At 43.4% G+C, this 19,400-nt stretch overlaps 1 protein-coding gene across 1 annotated transcript in view; it reads right to left on the bottom strand.

Annotated features, from left to right (window-relative positions):
- Positions 1-19,400, bottom strand: part of LOC142573264 (uncharacterized) — a 42,955-nt gene that overhangs the window by 22,321 nt on the left and 1,234 nt on the right. Inside the window, exons 2-9 of the mRNA XM_075682885.1 lie at positions 17,426-17,551; positions 11,507-11,615; positions 10,058-10,200; positions 9,813-9,972; positions 8,357-8,535; positions 8,126-8,240; positions 6,419-6,558; positions 6,151-6,319 (exon numbers count right to left, since the gene is read on the bottom strand). Coding sequence (XP_075539000.1) covers positions 6,151-6,319; positions 6,419-6,558; positions 8,126-8,240; positions 8,357-8,535; positions 9,813-9,972; positions 10,058-10,200; positions 11,507-11,615; positions 17,426-17,525 — 1,115 coding nt within the window. The 5' untranslated portion in view covers positions 17,526-17,551. The remainder of the gene's footprint in view (positions 1-6,150; positions 6,320-6,418; positions 6,559-8,125; positions 8,241-8,356; positions 8,536-9,812; positions 9,973-10,057; positions 10,201-11,506; positions 11,616-17,425; positions 17,552-19,400) is intronic.

Here is a 19,400-nt window from a genome sequence, read left to right as displayed (position 1 = left end):
CGTACTGTTGGGAGCGCCCGCTAGGTGGCTATCAGTGGCGCCTCTATAGGCGGTGCACGAGGCCTATAGCCCTAAGACATTAATTTAAATAAGGTAAACTCCCAAACACTCCGTACAAATGGTTAACCAGTGAAGGTGAAACGTGCGGCCCCGGTGTTTATCACTGGGTTAATCACGGCGGTTCAATAAACGGCGGCTTGGTAGGCTGCCGGATCCTCGGTACGCAGTTGCTGCTTGTATTCGGCTGCACGAGCATGTTCTTGTGCCCGGGTTGCAGTATCGGCACGGCGTAGACGAGCTCGTTCCCGATTCTGCTCGGGGCGTTGCTGATCGAAAACTGCCTGCTCCTAAGGAGTATCTATGACGCATGGCCTACCATTTCGGAGCCGGAAATAAACTCCTGTGCGCGCACTGGGCTGCGACGCAGAAAAACAACGTCACTATTGGTGCAGCTAATCCAACACCACCTAGATAGCACAAGGCCTTTTCGCTCCGATCCATGACGCCATGTTACCTGGGCCGACAGCCATAGAATATGATGGAGGTACTCCCGAGCAGGCAACAACGATTTTGACCAATGCTTTCATCACGCCAGACTTGTAAGTGAAAATTTCGGGCCAGGTAGCGTGTCCTCGTGGATCACAGTAAACAGCCCTTGTGCTATCTACGTGGTGTTGGCTAATCACGTGCCTCTCTTTCTCTCTCTCACTCCATTGTTTTTTTGCGCATACGCATGAGGTTGCGCCGGAGGAGTTTTGAGCGTATAGGTTACTCGGCTAGCCATAGACAGCTTCGCTGTAAAAACAATTAACCGACATTTAAAGTATTGTTTAAATGCAAAATCTTCATTCTTTAGCCGATTTGATTAAACGCCACTGAAATACTGCTCTGAACCGCCCTCTCAGCGAACCATCAACGCGAATCGTTCTTGGGCGAGTCAATACAGTTTTTGCGAATATAGCTCATCTCGCCGTTTTCGCGGGCCGATCCTGGAGTTGGTACAGTCTAAAATTATGCGCCACTGGGGCCACCCGTCGCCGTGATGTTGCAGATGTAGATAATGAACGAAAATAAAGGAAACTGGGGTGCCCGATTTTTATTAGCTATATCATAAGCCAACAAACAAAGACACCAAGGACAGCATAGGGTAAATTATTTCTACCTAGTAATTGAACTAAAGAAATAATAAATTAATTGATAATGAAAGGGGATGCAAAAACAACTGGCCGCAGGCGGAATACGAACCCACGTCTTCGCATTACGCGCGCGATGCTCTTACCAATTCAGCTGCCGCGGCACCGATTTCCCATCCACTTTCTGGGGTATTTATGTTTATCTACTAGAACTAACCCTGGGAGTGTTAGCCAGCGCTACCACTCACAAGCCTTGGCGGTGGATGTTGAACATCCTTTCCCCCCGAGGCGTCACGTGTACTTGAACTTTTTAGTTGCAATCAACTGGTCAATAAACCCACACACGCTAACTGAAAGCATCAATGCTGCCGGATTCGAGACTCCAGGTGGATACGCATAACAAATAAAAATTGGGCTGCTCGGTTTCCTTTCGTCTCGTTCATTACAAAGCGAGGGTCTCGTATTCGGCAACATTGATGCCTTAATAATAATAATAATAATAATAATAATAATAATAATAATAATAATAATAATAATAATAATAATAATAATAATAATAATCCTATCTTATTTCCACTGTAGGACGACCGCCTCTCCCTGAGATCTCCAATTACCCCTGTCCTGCGCCAACCGATTCCAACTAGCGCCCGCGAATTTCCTGATTTCAACGCTCCACCCTGTTTCTGCAGGCCTCGACTGCGCTTCCCTTCTCTTGGTACCTATAATATAACCCTAATGGTCCAACGGTTATCTAACCTGCGCACCACATGACCTGCCCAGCTCTATTTTTTTCTCTTAATGTCAATTAGAATATCATCTATACCCATTTGCTCTCTGATCCCAAACCTCTCTCTTTCTGTCTCTTAAAGTTATGCCTGGCTCTTTCCATTGGTCTTCCGTCGCTCTATGCGCGGTCCTTAACTTGTTCTCAAGCTTCGTCAGTCTCCAAGTCTCTGCCCCATATGTCAGCACCGGTAAATGCACTGATTGTACACCTTCCTTTTCAATGGTAATGGTAAGCTTCCAGTCATGAGCTGACAATGCCTGCCGTATGTGATCCAACCCATTTTTATTCTTCTGGAAATTTCCTTCTCATGATCAGGGTTCCCTATGATTAATTGACCTAGGTAAACGCACTCCTTCGCAGAATCTAGAGGCTGACTGGCGGTCCTGAACTCTTGTTCCCTTGCCCGGTTATTCATTATCTTTGTCTTCTGCATATTAATCTTCAACGCCACTCTTACACTCTCTCTGTTAAGGTCCTCAATCATTTGTTGTAACTCGTCTGCAGTGTTGCTGAATAGAACAATGCCATCGGCAAACAGAAGGTTGCTGAGATATTCGCCGTCGATCCTTACTCCTAAGCCTTCCCAGTTTAATAGCTTGAATACTTCTTCCAAGCACACTCTTAAGCAAAATTACACCCTTTTGCCACACAACGATAATCGTCATCTGTCTTGTCCGCATTTACTTTAACGCGGCGAGCCCGGTACTTTCCAGTAACGAACGGCATGCGCGTGATCAGCATGACATAGCATTCCCGACAGGAAAGTAACTAGCGTGGCGTTTTCAACAAAAACAAAGGAAACGCAAGCAAGGCAGATGACGATGATTGTTTTGTGGCAGAAATACACCCCAAAGGGTGTAACTTTGCCTAAGAGTGCACGCAGTAACAGCATCGGAGAGATTGTGTCTCCTTGTCTGACCCTTTCTTTATATGTATCTTCCTACTTTTCTTGTGTCAAATTAATGTGGCTGTGGGATCTCTGTAGATATTTACAAAGATATTTAGGTAAGCGGTCTGTATTCCGTGATTACGTAATTCCTCTATGACTGCTGGTATATCTACTGAATCAGATGACTTTCTTTATTCTATGAAAGCCATATAAAGAGGATGATTGTACTCTGCCGATTTCTCGATTACCTGATTAATGACATGGATCTGATCCATCTGAAGTCAGCCTGTTCTCTTAACTAAAGTCCACTATTACCCTTACTCTATTCCAAATTATCTCGGTAAATATTTCATATAATACTGGGAGTAAGCTAATGGGCCTGTAGTCGATAGACACTTCGTATAGAGAGCCGCCAGTTTTTCAAGCATTATGTCTCCACCATCTTTGATTAAATCGACTGTTCCATCTTCTCCTGCCGCTTTCCCCGTTTCATGTCTTGCAAGACCCTTCTGACCTGATCTCTGCAACCTGTTTATTGCTGCTTCGAATGGAGGTATTGTGGCTCCTCTGGGTACTGTACAGGTCATTAAGGAATCCTTCCCCTGCTTTTACTATGCCTTCGAGATTGCTGATAATATTACCCTGCTTATCTTCCAGCCCATACAGCTTGGTTTGTCCTATGCCAAGTTTCCTTCTGACTAATTTCAGGCTACGTTCATTTTTTATGGCTTCTTCAGTCTTTCTCAAGTTATAATTTCCAATATCACTTATTTTAGCCTTGTTGATCAGTTTTGACAGTTTAGCGATTTGTATCTAATCTCTTGAGTTGGGCACTTTCATTCTTTTTTGTTCCTTTATTAGTTCCTTTGTTACTTGGGAGAGCTTGCCTACTGGTTGCCTCGGTGCCTTGCCTCCCACTTCAATTGCTGCCTCTTAAACCAGCCTAGTTACGGTTTCATTCATTACCTCTATGTCATCTTCATGTCTCTGTTCTAAGGCTGCTTATTTGTTTGCAAATACCAGCCTGAATTTGTCTGTTTTTACCCGTACTGCCTCTAGGTTGGCCTGTTTCTTCTTGACCAATTTTACTGTTTCCCTCTTCAAATTGAGGTGAATCCTAGCCCTCCTCGCTAACCTATGATCACTGCACTTTACCCTACCTATCACTTCTACATCCTGCACTATGCTGGGATCGGCAGAAAGTATGAAATCAATTTCATATTCTGTTTCACCATTAGGGCTTTTCCAGCTCCACTTTCTGTTGATAGGCTTCCTGAAAAAGGTGTTAATAATAATAATAATAATAATAATAATAATAATAATAATAATAATAATAATAATAATAATAATAATAATAATATATTTGTGTGTGTGTGTGTGTGTGCGTGCGTGTGTGTGTGTGTGTGTGTGTGTGTGTGTGTGTGTGTGCATGCGCGTGCGTGTGCGCATATTTAGCGCGCGCGTGCGCTAAATATGTGACGCATAATATAATCCTGCTGTAGTCGACTTAAAACTGCATGTAGCGTTGCGCTCTATGACCGTCCGTTGCTTGAAGTTTATTTTTGCGAGCTGTTACAGAGTTTTAGCGTGTCCATAATCGTATTTAGTTTACGAAATACCTGAGTACTGGAGACTTCGACGGCTTTGATAATGATCGATGAATTGTATTCGCATCCCCTTTGAAACGGGGCGGTGACGAATGGCCTCCTAGCCTGTTTGAGCTAATCAGGTTTTACTGCATTTCTCGCGGTTTAGCATTATGCCTGTCTCTCGATCTTTTCTTTGTTCAATAAAACCTCTATCTCTATATTTTACAGTTACTCATGCCTGTAATGACTCCGGCTCTACCAATCTATTCCGTGTGTTTTTTCATCAATAGTCTAAGCGTCTGTTGTCTAGCTCGACTGGTTACCAGATAATACTTCCATTTACTTTGAATCCAAGCGCTTATTGAAGGTGGGCGTTTCCTACGGGCCTTGCTGGAAGAATGTCTTAGCATTCCATTACAATGTGCTGAGTCGTTTCGGGACTTTTGCTGCAGCAGACACATGCCTCATACTTTTCCGAATATTAGCTCCGGTATGTTCTTGTACTCAAGCAGCCAGCTTGGGCCTCAAATAGCCAGGCCACTGCCCTTTGTGTTAGCGTACATATTTTCCTCGCCTGATTTCTTTCTTGTATTTGTAGGTATCCATCGTCCTTCTTTTAAGGCGGAAGTTTTAAGTGGCTCGTTGCAGTGGCGCATACCCCTAAATAGCGGCGTGTAGTGTAGTGTAGTGTAGAGTGCTTAAAAATATCATCAAGTCGAGTGATGTAAAAAAAGTTGACGAGTGGTACGAAAAATATTATCAGCAATGGTCCATACCCGAAAAAAAATAGCGATCTGGAATGGCTGATGCCTCCCCCCCCCCCTTAAGCAAGCAAAGATGGACTGGCTGAATATGAATGAAAACACGAAAGAAAAAAGAACGAAGGAAAGAAAGAAAGAAAACATCAGGAAAGCCTCATACAGCCGCAAGCAAAGATACAATGGTTGAATATGAACGAAACGAAAAAAGAAAGTGCGAAAGAAGGAACTAAATAAAGAACGAACGAAAGAAAGAACGAAGGACAAAGAAAAAGAGAACAAAGAAAAAAAGAACGAAAGAAAGAAAGAAGGGAAGAAAGAAAGAGGGAAATAAAAAAAGATAGTAAGAAAGAATGAACGAACGTTTACATAGTACATTCGCATGTGTCGTTTAGGAGATGGACCTACAGCGCAATACGTTTACTTCACACTGCAGCTCGTCAAGTGTTGCAAGAAGTCTGACACCTCCGATCGGAAAACTTAGTGCATCATCACTACGTGTGCAGCAGGCTTTCGCCTTAACGTGTTACAGGAGTGTAACATGCTGTGATTTTTTGTTTCCATCCTTTATATTTGCTTAGCTGCTCTGAATAACGCTTTTTATTAAACGTTACTGTTGCGTTATTTATTGCCTCCTCAGGAGGGAGAATGAAAGCATCCAGGTCAAGCTTATTGCTGCTGTTGAAGCCTTGACCCAGAACATAGGTAGAACATGGTAATTTGGGTTATATTCTCTATATATCAGCGTCACAAGATGGCGTTACCAGGGCTGCATCTGCCATCTGCCTCTCTTTCTCTGGTATTCTGTAAACTGAAGCGTCTATGAATCAGTTAGAACTCTCTCAAAAGGTCTTCGCGTAGCGTCGGAAGCGCGATGTATAAAGGTCGCAAATAACTCCTCTATATTATGTAATGTTTCAATGAGCATGCATGTCCTCTACGTCGCGCCAGCAGCTCGCAAAGCGGCAGGCAACGAAAGAAAGGCTCCACTCACTCGCACACCTGGTTCTTGTGCTGTGGATTGTCGCCGTACATTGCGTCACGCAGATTGTACACGTAAAGGAGGCCGCACTCAAAGTATTTCTCCATGAAGTGATCCTCGACGCAGCCAACTGGTTTGGACGGTGGCTGGCCGTCGGTAGAGGGTTGGTCAGGTTTAATAGCTAAACGGATGGTGAAGTGGACAAGTTGGAAGTTATACACTGTGATTAGCACGCAAACGAACGAGGGCAACCGCTAAAGACAACACAGGACAGACTCACCCGCATTGCTGCAGAAGTGCTCGTACTGGCTGGTTAGTACGTTCATCACGTGCATAGAATGCGTGTGGAACTCAGAACCGATGTTGCAATGTAAATCCTTCTCAATCACGTTTGTGCAGTTTTTGAAGTTTTTGTACGCCCTGTGGAAAGGAGGAAGAAAGTGGGCAAAATATCGGGGAACGCCGATCCCAAGTGACTACGGCTTCAAAATGAGTTTGGAAACGCCAGTTGTTGAGTCATCTTTCGATGGCATCACTGTCTACTGCTGCTCTATCAAAGTCAACCATAATAGTCGTAAGGAGAGAGAGAAAGGGAAAGATAAAAATAATAGAAACTTCTGTCAAGCGGAATGTCAAGACGTGCCACGCCAATGGGTGAAGTAAACATTCCGACCAGTTGCCTCCATTTAAGTCATGAATGCGTGTGTGTTGCCAGAATTTTTTTTTGTTCCTGGTTAACCAAATGGAGGCAAAAAAAAAAAAGATGGCACGCCCCACATGTCGTTCTCCGCGTAGCTCTGTAGTAGAGGCGGAAGCAAAATTATTCGCTGACCACAGGCGTCACTGCGAACGATAGCAATTTTCTCAAACAGACCAGCACAACCGGTGTCCGAATAAGAGAGGCGCTGTTCTTATGGTTGACCGAACCCCATGAAATGAAACGCGAACAGTGCTGTGCGCATTCCCACTAAAAATACAATTACAAGTAAAGCAAATGAAGAGGGAGAGGGATCCTTCAGCACAAAGCGGTGCACCTCATTTTGTAGTCTAATAGGTACAACTTTGTACGTAATTCCGACAGTTTCCAAGTATGACGCCTCTGTTCATACATATACACCGACGAGTTAAGGGGTAGCTTCGGTGAATGTTACGTTTATCCGTAGTTCCAAAAAACATGGGTTCCGTTTAAACCAAGTTTGATAACACTGTGCTTATGGGCGGCCAATCAAAGTTTATATCATGGTTCTGTTTATCGGCCATTCCCGTTTAACCGACTTGCTTTATCCAGAGGCCACCGCTGTACCGAAGTCGACTGAGCAGGGAATATGAGCCCTTATGAACAACTTTGTGACGACATCCTTGGGCCCAGAGACCGCACTCACAAAGCATTTAGTTCGTAAGTGCTGTCTGCCATTGGCAGGCCCTTTTCGCAAATATATCCAACAACACGATTGGGAGGGCATTTTGCGTTACGAACAATTTTACCGCAAGAACATTTTTGTGAATACAGGTCCTGCCTCTGTACTACCACCGGGGAACAGGGCTGCACGCTGCGGCAGTATAGCTGACCTTGACGGCCTCGTTCCTCGTCTTTGCGGGCATCGTTTCTATGGGGCGACAGATTGGCATTTGGCGATGGAAATTTGACGTTTTAGAAATTCACCTAGCACTGCATTTGTAAAATAGTGCGTCAACAAAATTAGTAAAACAATGTAAATGTACACTGATCGGGGTATCATTGCTTGTACTGCTGCGTGGCTGACGGGCAAGCATCCTGTGCTTAGGTTGGCGAGCAGATTACTATCGTGTAAATATACCAATAATAAATTTAAATGTTCTATAGCCTCGTAAGAACAAAAGCTTGTCAGTTATAATAGCGAATATATTATTAAACAGATCTGCTGGCTGCTAATAGAGTTCTTACAGGTGAAAAACATTTTAAATTTCACTCAGTCTTCAGTAGCTAAAGTGAGTTAAGAGAACTTACACGCAGATCCTCTCCTTAGAGGGGTTGTGACTCACAATCTCATTGAACAACAAGCCACACGCGAAGAACTCCTTTGTAGCGTCTTCTTCCTGGCAATTCTGATCTTGAGTGTAGCCTGCACAAGAAAGCCAAGACGGTACGGAGCATCTCTACTCGAAGCAATCACGCTTGCGCGGAGAAGTGCTCGAAGCGATAACTGTATATAGGTCACGCACAATAGCATAGGCTTACCCTCAAGTCTTTTGGCGACGTTCATGGCAGTAAGCTTAAGCTCAGCGTAGCACATCTCGCGGTACTTCTGGGTTAGCACTTTGGGAAAGTATTCCATATGCATCATGAGTTCTGTATCCTCTTCGCAGGATTCACTGTGAAGGACTGTGTTCAGGCAACTGTAGTAGCGACTTAGAGATCTGATGCAAGGAGTGAAAAGAAAGAAAAATAGCATACAAACAGCATGTCTAAAGAATTTCGCACAAGGCGTTGTTCTTCGAAAAAGCAAATTATCTGAACTGTAGTCGGTTTCTCAGGCCCCAAGGCGAACGGTCTTACTGTCAGCAAAGAAGTGTGCCGACTCCACTTGGCACAGCTCGTGACACTTGCGACGACTCAATATTATCCGCTAAATAAGTTACATTTTATTTCATTTACCATCATGTAAGAAAAATTGCTGCTACCGCCGTCTAAGAACCTTCTAAGAACTACCACCTAGTGGTGGTTCATCACATCACGCCACATAGTAGTGGCGGTTAATAAGTTACCCCTTGGGCATTATATCTCAACAATTAGGCTTTTCGCTCAAAATTATTTTGTACCGCATAATTACAAATCCGTCTGATTGCTCACAGCTACAGTACCATATCGACAAAGTTAACTCATGATGAAACATTTGATTAATGAAATTAGATGTTTCTAAGTGCAAAGTATTGAGGGTTATCTTGTTTTTCTATCATTCTTAACGATTGACTTTATGCAATAAAGAACGCAGTACTCAGCACTGTATATTCCTACAAATGACCAGGTGTCCATACTATCCACTACCTTTCTTGGAATTTGCATGCAACTTACGTGCCTAATAACGCTAAATGCATGCTGCAATATCTAGGCTGAAATTTCTCCGCTGTTCCTTCCAGCCTTATGGTAAACTTTGCAACTCGTTTGTCCAATCTAAATTGGGGTACGGGTTTTCTATTTGGGATACTACTTACGTCACTTTATCACTCTTGAAAGAGTGCAAAATCTAGCTGCCCGCTTCATGCCATCCAATTTTTGCCGTGCTGCCAGTGTCTCGTCAGTGAAAGCTAATCCTAACTTGTTTGTCCCGCCATCGCGCCGTAATGTTCCTGCTTATGTCTGTCTGTTCCAAACGCTTGACCATAGTAATTTAACACTGAAAAAATCAACGCCTACTTCAACGTAACCACATTTCGTCAACCAGTGATCATTACTTTGAAGTAGGTGTTGCCACATGTCGCACTAAAGCATATATTGATTATTTCATCCCCCGGACCAACAGCCCAAGGGAAGTGAACCACTTTCCTTCGTCCATTCCTAGCATAACTGATGCCGCCGCCTTCAAAAATGATGTTACTAATATTTTTTAACACCACTCCTCTCTGTGATGCCTTCTGGCTCTTGAGAGTATAAAAATAAGTAAAATAAATAAATCGTATATAAGAATGACTCTGACCTGCAAATTTGGTGGGATTCGACTTCTTTGTCGTCTTCAATCTTTCGTAATTTAGTATGGAATTTTTTGGCACACAGGAACTGTGTCTCCCATGCCTTATCTCTTGTGCACAAGTCTAGCTTTGCACGAAAGCCTGTAGGTGATCTTGACTCTGACGACGCTGGAAGAAAAAAAAAGTGCAGAATTTGAGGTGCTTTGCAATTCTTGTGCAGAACATTGCGGCTATTGCTCACTAGCAGACATACCGTTGACTTCTGGAATGCATTCGATGTGGCTTTCTTGGATGTACTGCTGCATTGGTTGTAGCTGTCTTATCAGGAACTCTTTGTCGTCGCATCCAGTCGCTTGGATCGCGTTGGCAAGGCACATTTTATATTTGCCGATAACCCTGCAAAGTTAGAAATAAAGTATGAATGATTACATCGCACGCGATACACTTGTGAGCCCGGGCAGGTGGCCTGAGTATAAAATGCCACCTGCGGACGGTCAACCCGTGATGGAGCAGTTCATCTATAGGTTTGGTTTTGCTGGTCATCTGTACTGCTCACATTATTTTTTTGTTTTAATTCACTGTGCTTGTAATTTCCTTCATAGAAATGAAGTGAAATGAATGAATGAATGAATCGCTCACCCGATAGTGTTCTTAGCACTGATAACAAGCTTGGCGCAGTGCCAAAAATACTTGTCCGGGACGCTTTCAGTGTCGAGTCACGCGAAATTTCTCGAAAGTGAAACTATCTCCGAAAGGGATCGCCCAAGAATACCGCCCAAGGAAAGCTGTCTCCACCTGAGATGATAACGATAAGTGAAGATAACTTGTTTCCGATTTGTGATTTCTTGAATAAAGGTACCATTTCTTGTTCCGTTCATCTCGCGTTACATTCGCGGTTTTACTTTTTGTTTATTTCGCGTGACTGGAAAGTAGACCGTCGCGTTACAATCCCGGTCGCCCTACATTCGAGTGAATACGGTACATTATGGAGCGATGAAAATATATACCGCATATACCGTTGGCGACTTCACTTGACAGCTACTGCTCGATATCCCGGCCGGGACGGCTGCATTGTGATGGGGGCGGAATGCAAAAACGCTCGTGTGCTGTGCATTGGTGACCGTTAAAGGAACTCAGATGGACGAAATTAATCCGGAGCCCTCACGGATCATGCTTTTCGCACGTAATGGCCAAGATGCCTTGTTCTTATTTTTTGCTGGGCTTCCAAACTGAATGTGAGATTTACCGAATGTGGACACCTCCGGCGTAAAGTTCCGAACGTCTAAACATTTGGAGATTCAAATTTTACATCTTCGGATCGCACACTCGAAGATGCTGCGCAAGAGGAAGAAAAGGCCGAAACAGAAGAAAGAGGGATGGTGCCCTTTTCTTACATTCTAGCTTTCACGCCTTTATTTCAAGCATTAACTATTTACAACAAGCCCAAATGTCCATCCTACTCAGAATCACACACTTCTGCTTAGCTATACAGCGCGCTGTACCGAAAAGTATTTCACTCTCATTACACATCGATACAGATCGTCAACACATGATATAGTTTGCACATACACGAGGCAGGGCAAAAATTCCACTTAGACGGGGTCACGGTAGGATTTATATCTGGCTCACAGTCGAATTTATACGAAGTAGAGATGTAAACAGCAAGAACGCTCTTGCATAGAAGTTATTGTAAATTACTTACGCGCATAAAAACTTCATATCTCCGTGGTTATGAGGAATGTTCAGTTTGAATGTAGCATCGCACAGCTCCCTCTGGGGCGTGAAACGGGCGGCGTCGCAAGCACTGTCATCTAGAAGAATAAGTACAACAAATAAAACGAACTAGCAACACGAAACAAGAAAACATTGAAGCAAGCGCAATAATAGGGAGTCACAACGTGCTAGGCGCAATTGTTAATGTGCTAGTTTTGTAAAGAACGAGTGATATACCGGGTATTTCTTTTCCTTTTCTTCTTTTTTTTCTTTTTCTTTTTTAATCTGAGGAGGCGGAGCTCAGATTTCCCCTCCTCCGGCACACTACTTCTCCAGGCTTCGAGTGGCGCCTGACACCGGCAAAAGATGCCGAGAAGTCAGTGGGGCTACACTGATCCAGGTACAACCAAAATAGGAAGGTCCACTAAGCTTCAACAAAGACACTCCCTCACCAGAACAGGAATCGGCCTCCCTAGTGCAGTATACGGCCACTACCTCCCTCATGATTCCTACAATTAATCCAGGGCCCTCAGTCCTCAGCAGCTGCGGAGCAGCTGACCAGGGCGGCGGTCAGATCTGTAACGCGGCAGAGGGTTCTAAGAATCTCTGGACCCGGACAGGCCGCCAATGAAAACTGACCTTGGCAACCTTTAGCACCCGAACTCTGTCGAGTGCGGCTAGATTAGCAAGTGTCTTTGAGGAACCATCAGACATTGTTTGGGATATCATTGGCCTTAGTGAGATTAGAAGAACTGGTGAAGCTTACACAGTGATGACGAACGGCCGTGTCCTCTGCTATAGAGATCTGCCAGATAAGAAGCAACACGGGGTAGGGCCCTCAATCCATAAGGACATAGCGGGCAACATTGACGAATTCCACAGCATTAATGAGAAGGTAGCAGTAGTCGTAATTAAACTTAATAAGAGGTAAAGGTAGCACAAGCCTACGCTCAAACATCCAGTCACGATGATGATGAAGTAGATCACTTTTATGAAGACGTTGAATTAGCGATGAGAAGAAGTGCAAGCTCAGTATGCTCTAATGGGCGACTTCAATGCAAAAGTGGGGAAAAAGCAGGCTGGTGAACAAGCAATTGCAACTACGGCGTCGATTATAGGAACGCTAGAGGAGAGATTCTGCTAGAATTCGCAGAAAGGAATGAGCTACGAATAATGAACACATTTTACAGGTAGCGTAACAACAGAAAGTGGACATGGGAAAGCCTTAATGATGAAGCAAAAAATGAAATAGATTTCATACTTTCTGCCGATGCCGGCATAGTGCAGGATGTAGAAGTGTTAGGTAGGGTAAGGTGCAGTGATCATAGGTTAGTGAGGGCTAGGATTCACGTCAATTTGAAGAGACAAAGAGTAAAATTGGTCAAGAAGAAACAGGCCAACCTAGAGGCAGTAAGGATAAAAGCAGGCTGGTACATGCCATGGTACATGGTACATGATAATTGAGGCTGGTACATGCAAACAAATATGCAGCCTTAGAACAGAGAGATGAAGATGACATAGAGGTAATGAATGAAACCGTAACTAGGCTAGCTTCAGAGGCAGCATTTGAAGAGCGAGGCAAGGCACAACGGCAACCAGTAGGCAAGCTCTCCCAAGTAACAAAGGAACTAATAAAGAAATGACAAAGAGTGAAAGTGCCCAACTCAAGAGATAAGATAGAATTCGCGGAAGTGTCAAAACTGATCAACAAGGCTAAAATAAGTGATATTGGAAATTATAACGTGAGAAAGACTGAAGAAGCCATTAAAAATGAACGTAGCCTGAAATTAGTCAGAAGGAAACTTGGCATAGGACAAACCAAGCTGTATGGGCTGGAAGATAAGCAGGGTAATATCATCAGCAATCTCAATGGTATAGTAAAAAGCAGCGGAAGAATTATACACTGACCTGTACAGTACCCGGAGGAGCCACGATACCTCCAGTCGAAGCAGTAATAAACAGGTTGCAGAGACTCCTCCTATAACTAGCGATGAGGTCAGAAGGGCCTTGCAATACATGAAACGGGGAAAGCGGCAGGAGAAGATGGAATAACAGTCGATTTAATCAAAGATGGAGGAGACATAATGCGTGGAAAACTGGGGGTTCTTTATACGAAGTGTCTATCGATTGCAAGGGTCCCAGAAAACTGGAAGAATGCAAACATTATACTAATCCACAAAAAGGGAGACGTTAAAGAATTGAAAAATTATAAGCCTATTAGCCTACTCCCTGTATTATATGAAATATTTAACCAAGATAATTTGCAATAGAATAAGGGCAATAATTGACTTCAGTCAGCCAAGGAAACAGGCTGGCTTCAGGAAGGGATACTCTACAATGAATCCCATCCATGTGATTAATCAGGTAATCGAGAAATCCTCAGAGTACAGTCGGCCTCTCTATATGGCTTTAATAGATTACGACAACGCATTTGATTCAGTAGACATACCATCAGTCATAGAGGCATTACGTATTCAAAGACTACAGCCCACTTACGTAAATGTCTTGGAAAATATCTACAGAGATTCCACAGCCACCTTAATTCTACAAAAGAAACGTAGGAAGATACCTATAAAGAAAGGGTCTGACAAGGAGACACAATCTCTTCAGTACTATTCACTGCCTGCTTGGAAAAAGTATTTAAGGTATTAAACTGGGAAGGCTTAGGAGTAAGGACCGACGGCGAATATCTAAGGAACCTTCGGTTTGCGCTTGTCATTGTTCTATTCAACAACACTACAGATGAGTTACAACAACTGATTGATGACCTTAACAGAGAGAGTGTAAGAATGGGGTTAAAGATTAATATGAACAAGACAAAGATAATCATGAATAGCCGGGCAAGGGAGCAAGAGTTCAGGATCTCCATTCAGCCTCTAGAGTCTGTTAAAGAGTGCGTTTACCTAGGTCAAATTAATCACTGGGAACCCTGATCATGAGAAGGAAATTTCCAGAAGAATAAAAATAGGTTGGATCGCATACGGCAGACATTGTCAGCTCATGACTGGAAGCTTACCATTATTATTGAAACGGAAGGTGTACAATCAGTGCATTTTACCCGTGCTCACATATGGAGCAGAAGCTTGGAGACTGACAAAGAAGCTTGAGAACAAGTTAAGGACCGCGCAAGGAGCGATGGAACGAAGAATTCTAGGCATAAGGTTAAGACACAGAAAGAGGGCGATTTGGATCAGAGAGCAAACGCGTATAGCCGATATTCTAATTGGCATTAAGAGAAAAAAATGGAGCTAGGCAGGTCATGTAATGCGCATGTTAGGTAACCGTTGGACCATTATGGTTACAGAATGGGTACCAAGAGAAGGGAAGCGCAGTCGTGGACGGCAGAGTACTAGATGGGGCAATGAAATTAGAAAATTCGCGGGCGCTTGTTGGAATCGGTTGGCGCAGGACTGGGGTAATTGGAGATCGCAGGGAGCGGCCTTCGTCTTGCAGTGGACATAGAATAGGCTGATGTTAATGATGTTCACAGCGAATACTGTCACATTTTTGTAAAAATTGCATATTGTAGATAGGACATTTCTAGTCCACAAGCTGGTCTATTCGAAGAGGCAGACATTATTTGCACAAAGAAATTGAAATGGATAATCGTATATATATATAAGTATTCACTAATTAAGTTTTTAGCTAATTCCCCTATGGCACATATTCTAATTTACATGTTCTAGATCGGGAGTTTGCTAGGTGGATCCACTTGGAACGAATTCTCAGGATGACACCAGTTTCCAGATATTAATTTCCGTACTTTGCGGAGAAACGCATTGGCGTTCCATTTACTTTTGTGCTTAAATGCAGAAAACCACGTTTTGTTGAGAAAGTAAGAGGAACGACATTTCCTTTTTTTACCGCAGGTTTGACGGCGCATATCTCGTAAATGGTGTCATCCACACAGTTCTTTTCAAGTGGATATGCCTTGCAGTCTCGCCCGCTAGAATTTGCAAATTTCAATACCTGCCATAAGGTATTAAACAAGACTAGTGAAAACAACAAGACAGCAAAACAACAAGATTAGTGAAAAAACTTAGGCAATTGATCTTTTTTAATTAGTCGTTATTGTATTTCAATTTATTTCGTGCACGTAATTCCCACCCTTTATAGGAGACCAGCTCATGTACTAGAATTTTGCTATCTGCCACAGGCAATTTCTAAAGAAATCTTGAAATTGTTGGCTTAAACACCCAGTATATACGCTTGTTGTATCTCCCTAAGAAAAAGAAAAAGAAAAAAAAAAGAAACAAGCAAAGAAAGGAATGTATCACTTACGCGCAGTTGGCCCAGAGTGGCCAAATTTTCCTTCGTAGAAAACTACAATTGGCCGACCAGTCACTGCTAATAATAAGTCCGCTTTCTCTATCAGAGAGCGCCTTTTTTTTTTCTTTTTTTTCCTTTTTTTGAGGACCGTTGTAAAAAGAATGCGGAGCCGAGGAACTTAGAATTCTGGGGCCGAATTCACAAAGCGTCTCCTTCGTAAGTGCTGTTCGCAGTGGCAAGCCGCCTTCACTAATGATGTGTACAGTATCGCGATTAGTTGCAATTTGTGCCGACGAACAATTATAGTATAAAAGCTTTTTCTGAATACGAGTCCTATATTCTTGGGCCCCAGTACAGTTTGCCACGATACTTGACCTATTTTCGCAATGTATGAGACGGTACGCCGCTCGAGCCGCTGACGAAATTTTAGCAGAACAACTAGACCAGAAGCCATACAACTCTTACATCAGCCTTGTTGGTTGTCACCTTGGGTCTTTTTTTTTTTTTCGAAACCGGGATCTTGTCTTATAGACAAGGGGCGAATTCTTAAAACCTTATGGTTCTGCAAACTGCTTGTCATTGACAGGTCCCTTAAATAATGCTATGTTCGCTGTCCCGATTGGCTTAAGCTTTCTCCTACGAACGTTTGTATTATAGTACATAGCTTTTGAATTCGCGCCCTAGTGCGCCCTGGAGCCATCGGAGCGGTTCGAAAGAGCAGTTTCTGGAGAACGCTAATAGCGAATATTCCTTTAGTGAAGCCAGTTGACTAATTAAAGCCAGTTAGGATCAAAAACATTGAGAATTTGGTCTCCGCGGTGAATTAACAAACATCTGTCACTGGCCGGCAACCTGCGCTAATAACACGTTCGCTCTCACCGGTTCTCTCAAACAATTCTATCGTAAACGATATCATGTGAATGTGGAGTCGGGACCCCTATTCACATTGCGTATATGAGCCAAGGACCCGTATTCACGGAAAACGCTCCTTCCCTAAGAGTGTTCGTCAGAGAAAACACAAGTGAATCGTGACTTTGTACATGTTAGCGAAGGCGGTCGGCCAATGGTGAAACAGTACATACGAACGAAAATCTCCGTAATTACGAACAAAAGTATTTCGTAAGTACCCTTTGTCGATGGCTGGTCGCGTTCGCGTAAATATGTCCAGCGTCAGGATAGGCAAGAATTTTTTTTTACTAACACCTCTGGCGTACTAGCAAGTTCCAGGCAACCCTGGTCCTGGACATACTAATACCGAAGGAGATCGGGCAATGGCAAAGAGCATCTACGAAGGAAAAACTTTGAATTCGGCCTCCGATATCTGTGGGGTGTTCACGACCAACATGTTACTGTCACGTACTTATTCGACGTGTCTGACTCGTACTTTAGTGTATACGCGTGCATGTGTGTAGTCGCGTGCGCACACAAACACACGTACTCATCAGCAATATAGGTTTTCGTTAATGCTCTGGTAAGCCTTCCATTTGTTCACATTCACAATAATCCCAAGAGCCTTAAGTTTTTCAGCTCTTACGATAAGTACATCGCAAATACAAGCAAAAAATACCCGAGACATAAAAACGTATCAGTGAAAATGTACGAGCACGACGCCATGCGGAAAAATACATAGTTATCTTACGTTTTGTTTCCTGCCGTAGCACTGACACCTCGACGAGTTGAGAGCCATCGCAGGTAGCTAAACAGAGCACAACGCCCAAGAAGCCGATAAAGGCCTTCATTTCCAGCCTAAGACCTGCAGTAGTTACTAGGGAAAAACACACATACACAAACACACACACACACATGAGTAACTCCACGAGCTCGTGAGTTTCTTGCTACGAGCCAACGTTGAAACACAATGACAGTATAAAAAATCGCCGACAATTAAAGATTTTAATGTTAGCTTTTCGGCTCGCACACACTAGCCTTGTTTACAGTGTGGTTAAAAAATGACCGAACAACCACTGCAATAAGTCGTATAACGTGTTTTGACGCGAAACGACTTTCAATTCGATGAGAATAAAGGGCTATAGAAGAGTTGATTGTTGGGCCAGTTGGATTTCCATAACTGAGCAAATAATATAGTGCAATAAAAACCACAAACACAAGAAAGGTGGACAAAGCGCTTCTCTTTGTCCGCCTTTCTTGTGTCTGTGCTTTTATTGCGCTAAGTTACTTGTTCAGTTCAGAATAACGAGCCGCTTGCTAAAACCGCATGTAACGAGAACATGCCATAGTATTATCATTTGTATCTTTGCAACCGCATTACCCACGTGCATTACATATTATGGTATTATTGTGTACAAAGTAGTCATTAATCGATTACGCATGGATCGCGTCCACAGATGGCACTGATGTCGCGCCATCCATGACGCAATAGAGGCTCAATTCTTTCCTCTCACTCGGCGTTCAGAGAGACATTGATCGGCAGTACCTTTTGGAGCAGTCACGTTTGAGAAATCACTCAGTCATATTAGGTATAATCCATGAAGTTCGAACCTGTGCTCATCTCCCTTATAAGGCTTACAGTGTGCGATTTCGTGCAGAAATTTGATCCTTGCTCTGCTATGACGCCCTAGCGTTCGACACATAGGGCCCAGAAATTGAGTGGAGAGACTCGGGTAGCAAGACAGAGATGCTTATTCTCGCCCACCCCATCAGACCACGGCTCAAAATATCTGTCTCCATGGGAAGGGCAAGCGCAGGTGACTCTTATATGGGCTAAATACACTACACTAGCTGTAACATAAGTGAAGCATGTAAGCTTTGTAATGCTTGCGTAAATGAAAGTTGTTACGTTATTTCACCCTAGTACCCCATACAACCTCCTCAGTACGTCAAGACGTTTCAAGTACCCCACAGTGGTTGCGTCGCTGATAGAGCCTACCCAATCTTTTAAGATCTAATTGTAAACAACGCTCCCGAGTGGAAGCAGGAACGTTAACCTACTATATTGTTTGTGGCCGGCTGTTTGTCGCGTTCTTTTATCGTGCTCCTTCAAAGAGCCACGGGATTTGGTCATACTCGTTTCGAAACGTTGAAATAGTTGCGCAATATGCCGGCAGTTGAGTCTGTTTGCAAGGTTGCTTCTTGTTTTTCATGTCAATAAATATTGCAGCTGAACGGCAAACATATGAGTATACGCGTCCACTGCTTATCTGAAAAATTAGTCTTGCAAACAAACCTAGCATTAGAAAGCACCAATTGCACAGTGCGTGCAGCATTATTTTGCAAACGCTCATCGCAACGTCAACAGGAGCCATCCCGCAATGTCAAAGTATATCGAGGTGCGATGAGTATATCAAGAATCAAGTTGCGGTATCCTGCATCACCTCTTCTATTCAGACGCCGGATGTTGAGTTCTGTTGTTTTGTCCGTTTCCACAAATGTTGCGATTGGAGGATTTCTCGCGAATTCATGCACATTTACACAAATACAGCTCTACCAGACGGACCGAAACAAGGAGCACACAGACACGGCGCTAACTGACGACGGTAGGCATTTAATGACACGCCTTGCCTTGTATACACGGATAAATCGCCAGGCCAACAACGTAAGATGGCCACAAAACATAAAATACATGCAGCTGCTAGCACCGTGTCTGTGTGCTTCTT

Source organism: Dermacentor variabilis, chromosome 1 (assembly GCF_050947875.1).
Source record: "Dermacentor variabilis isolate Ectoservices chromosome 1, ASM5094787v1, whole genome shotgun sequence".
In the NCBI taxonomy this organism is placed as follows: domain Eukaryota; kingdom Metazoa; phylum Arthropoda; class Arachnida; order Ixodida; family Ixodidae; genus Dermacentor; species Dermacentor variabilis.
This window is presented reverse-complemented; position numbering and strand designations above follow the sequence as displayed.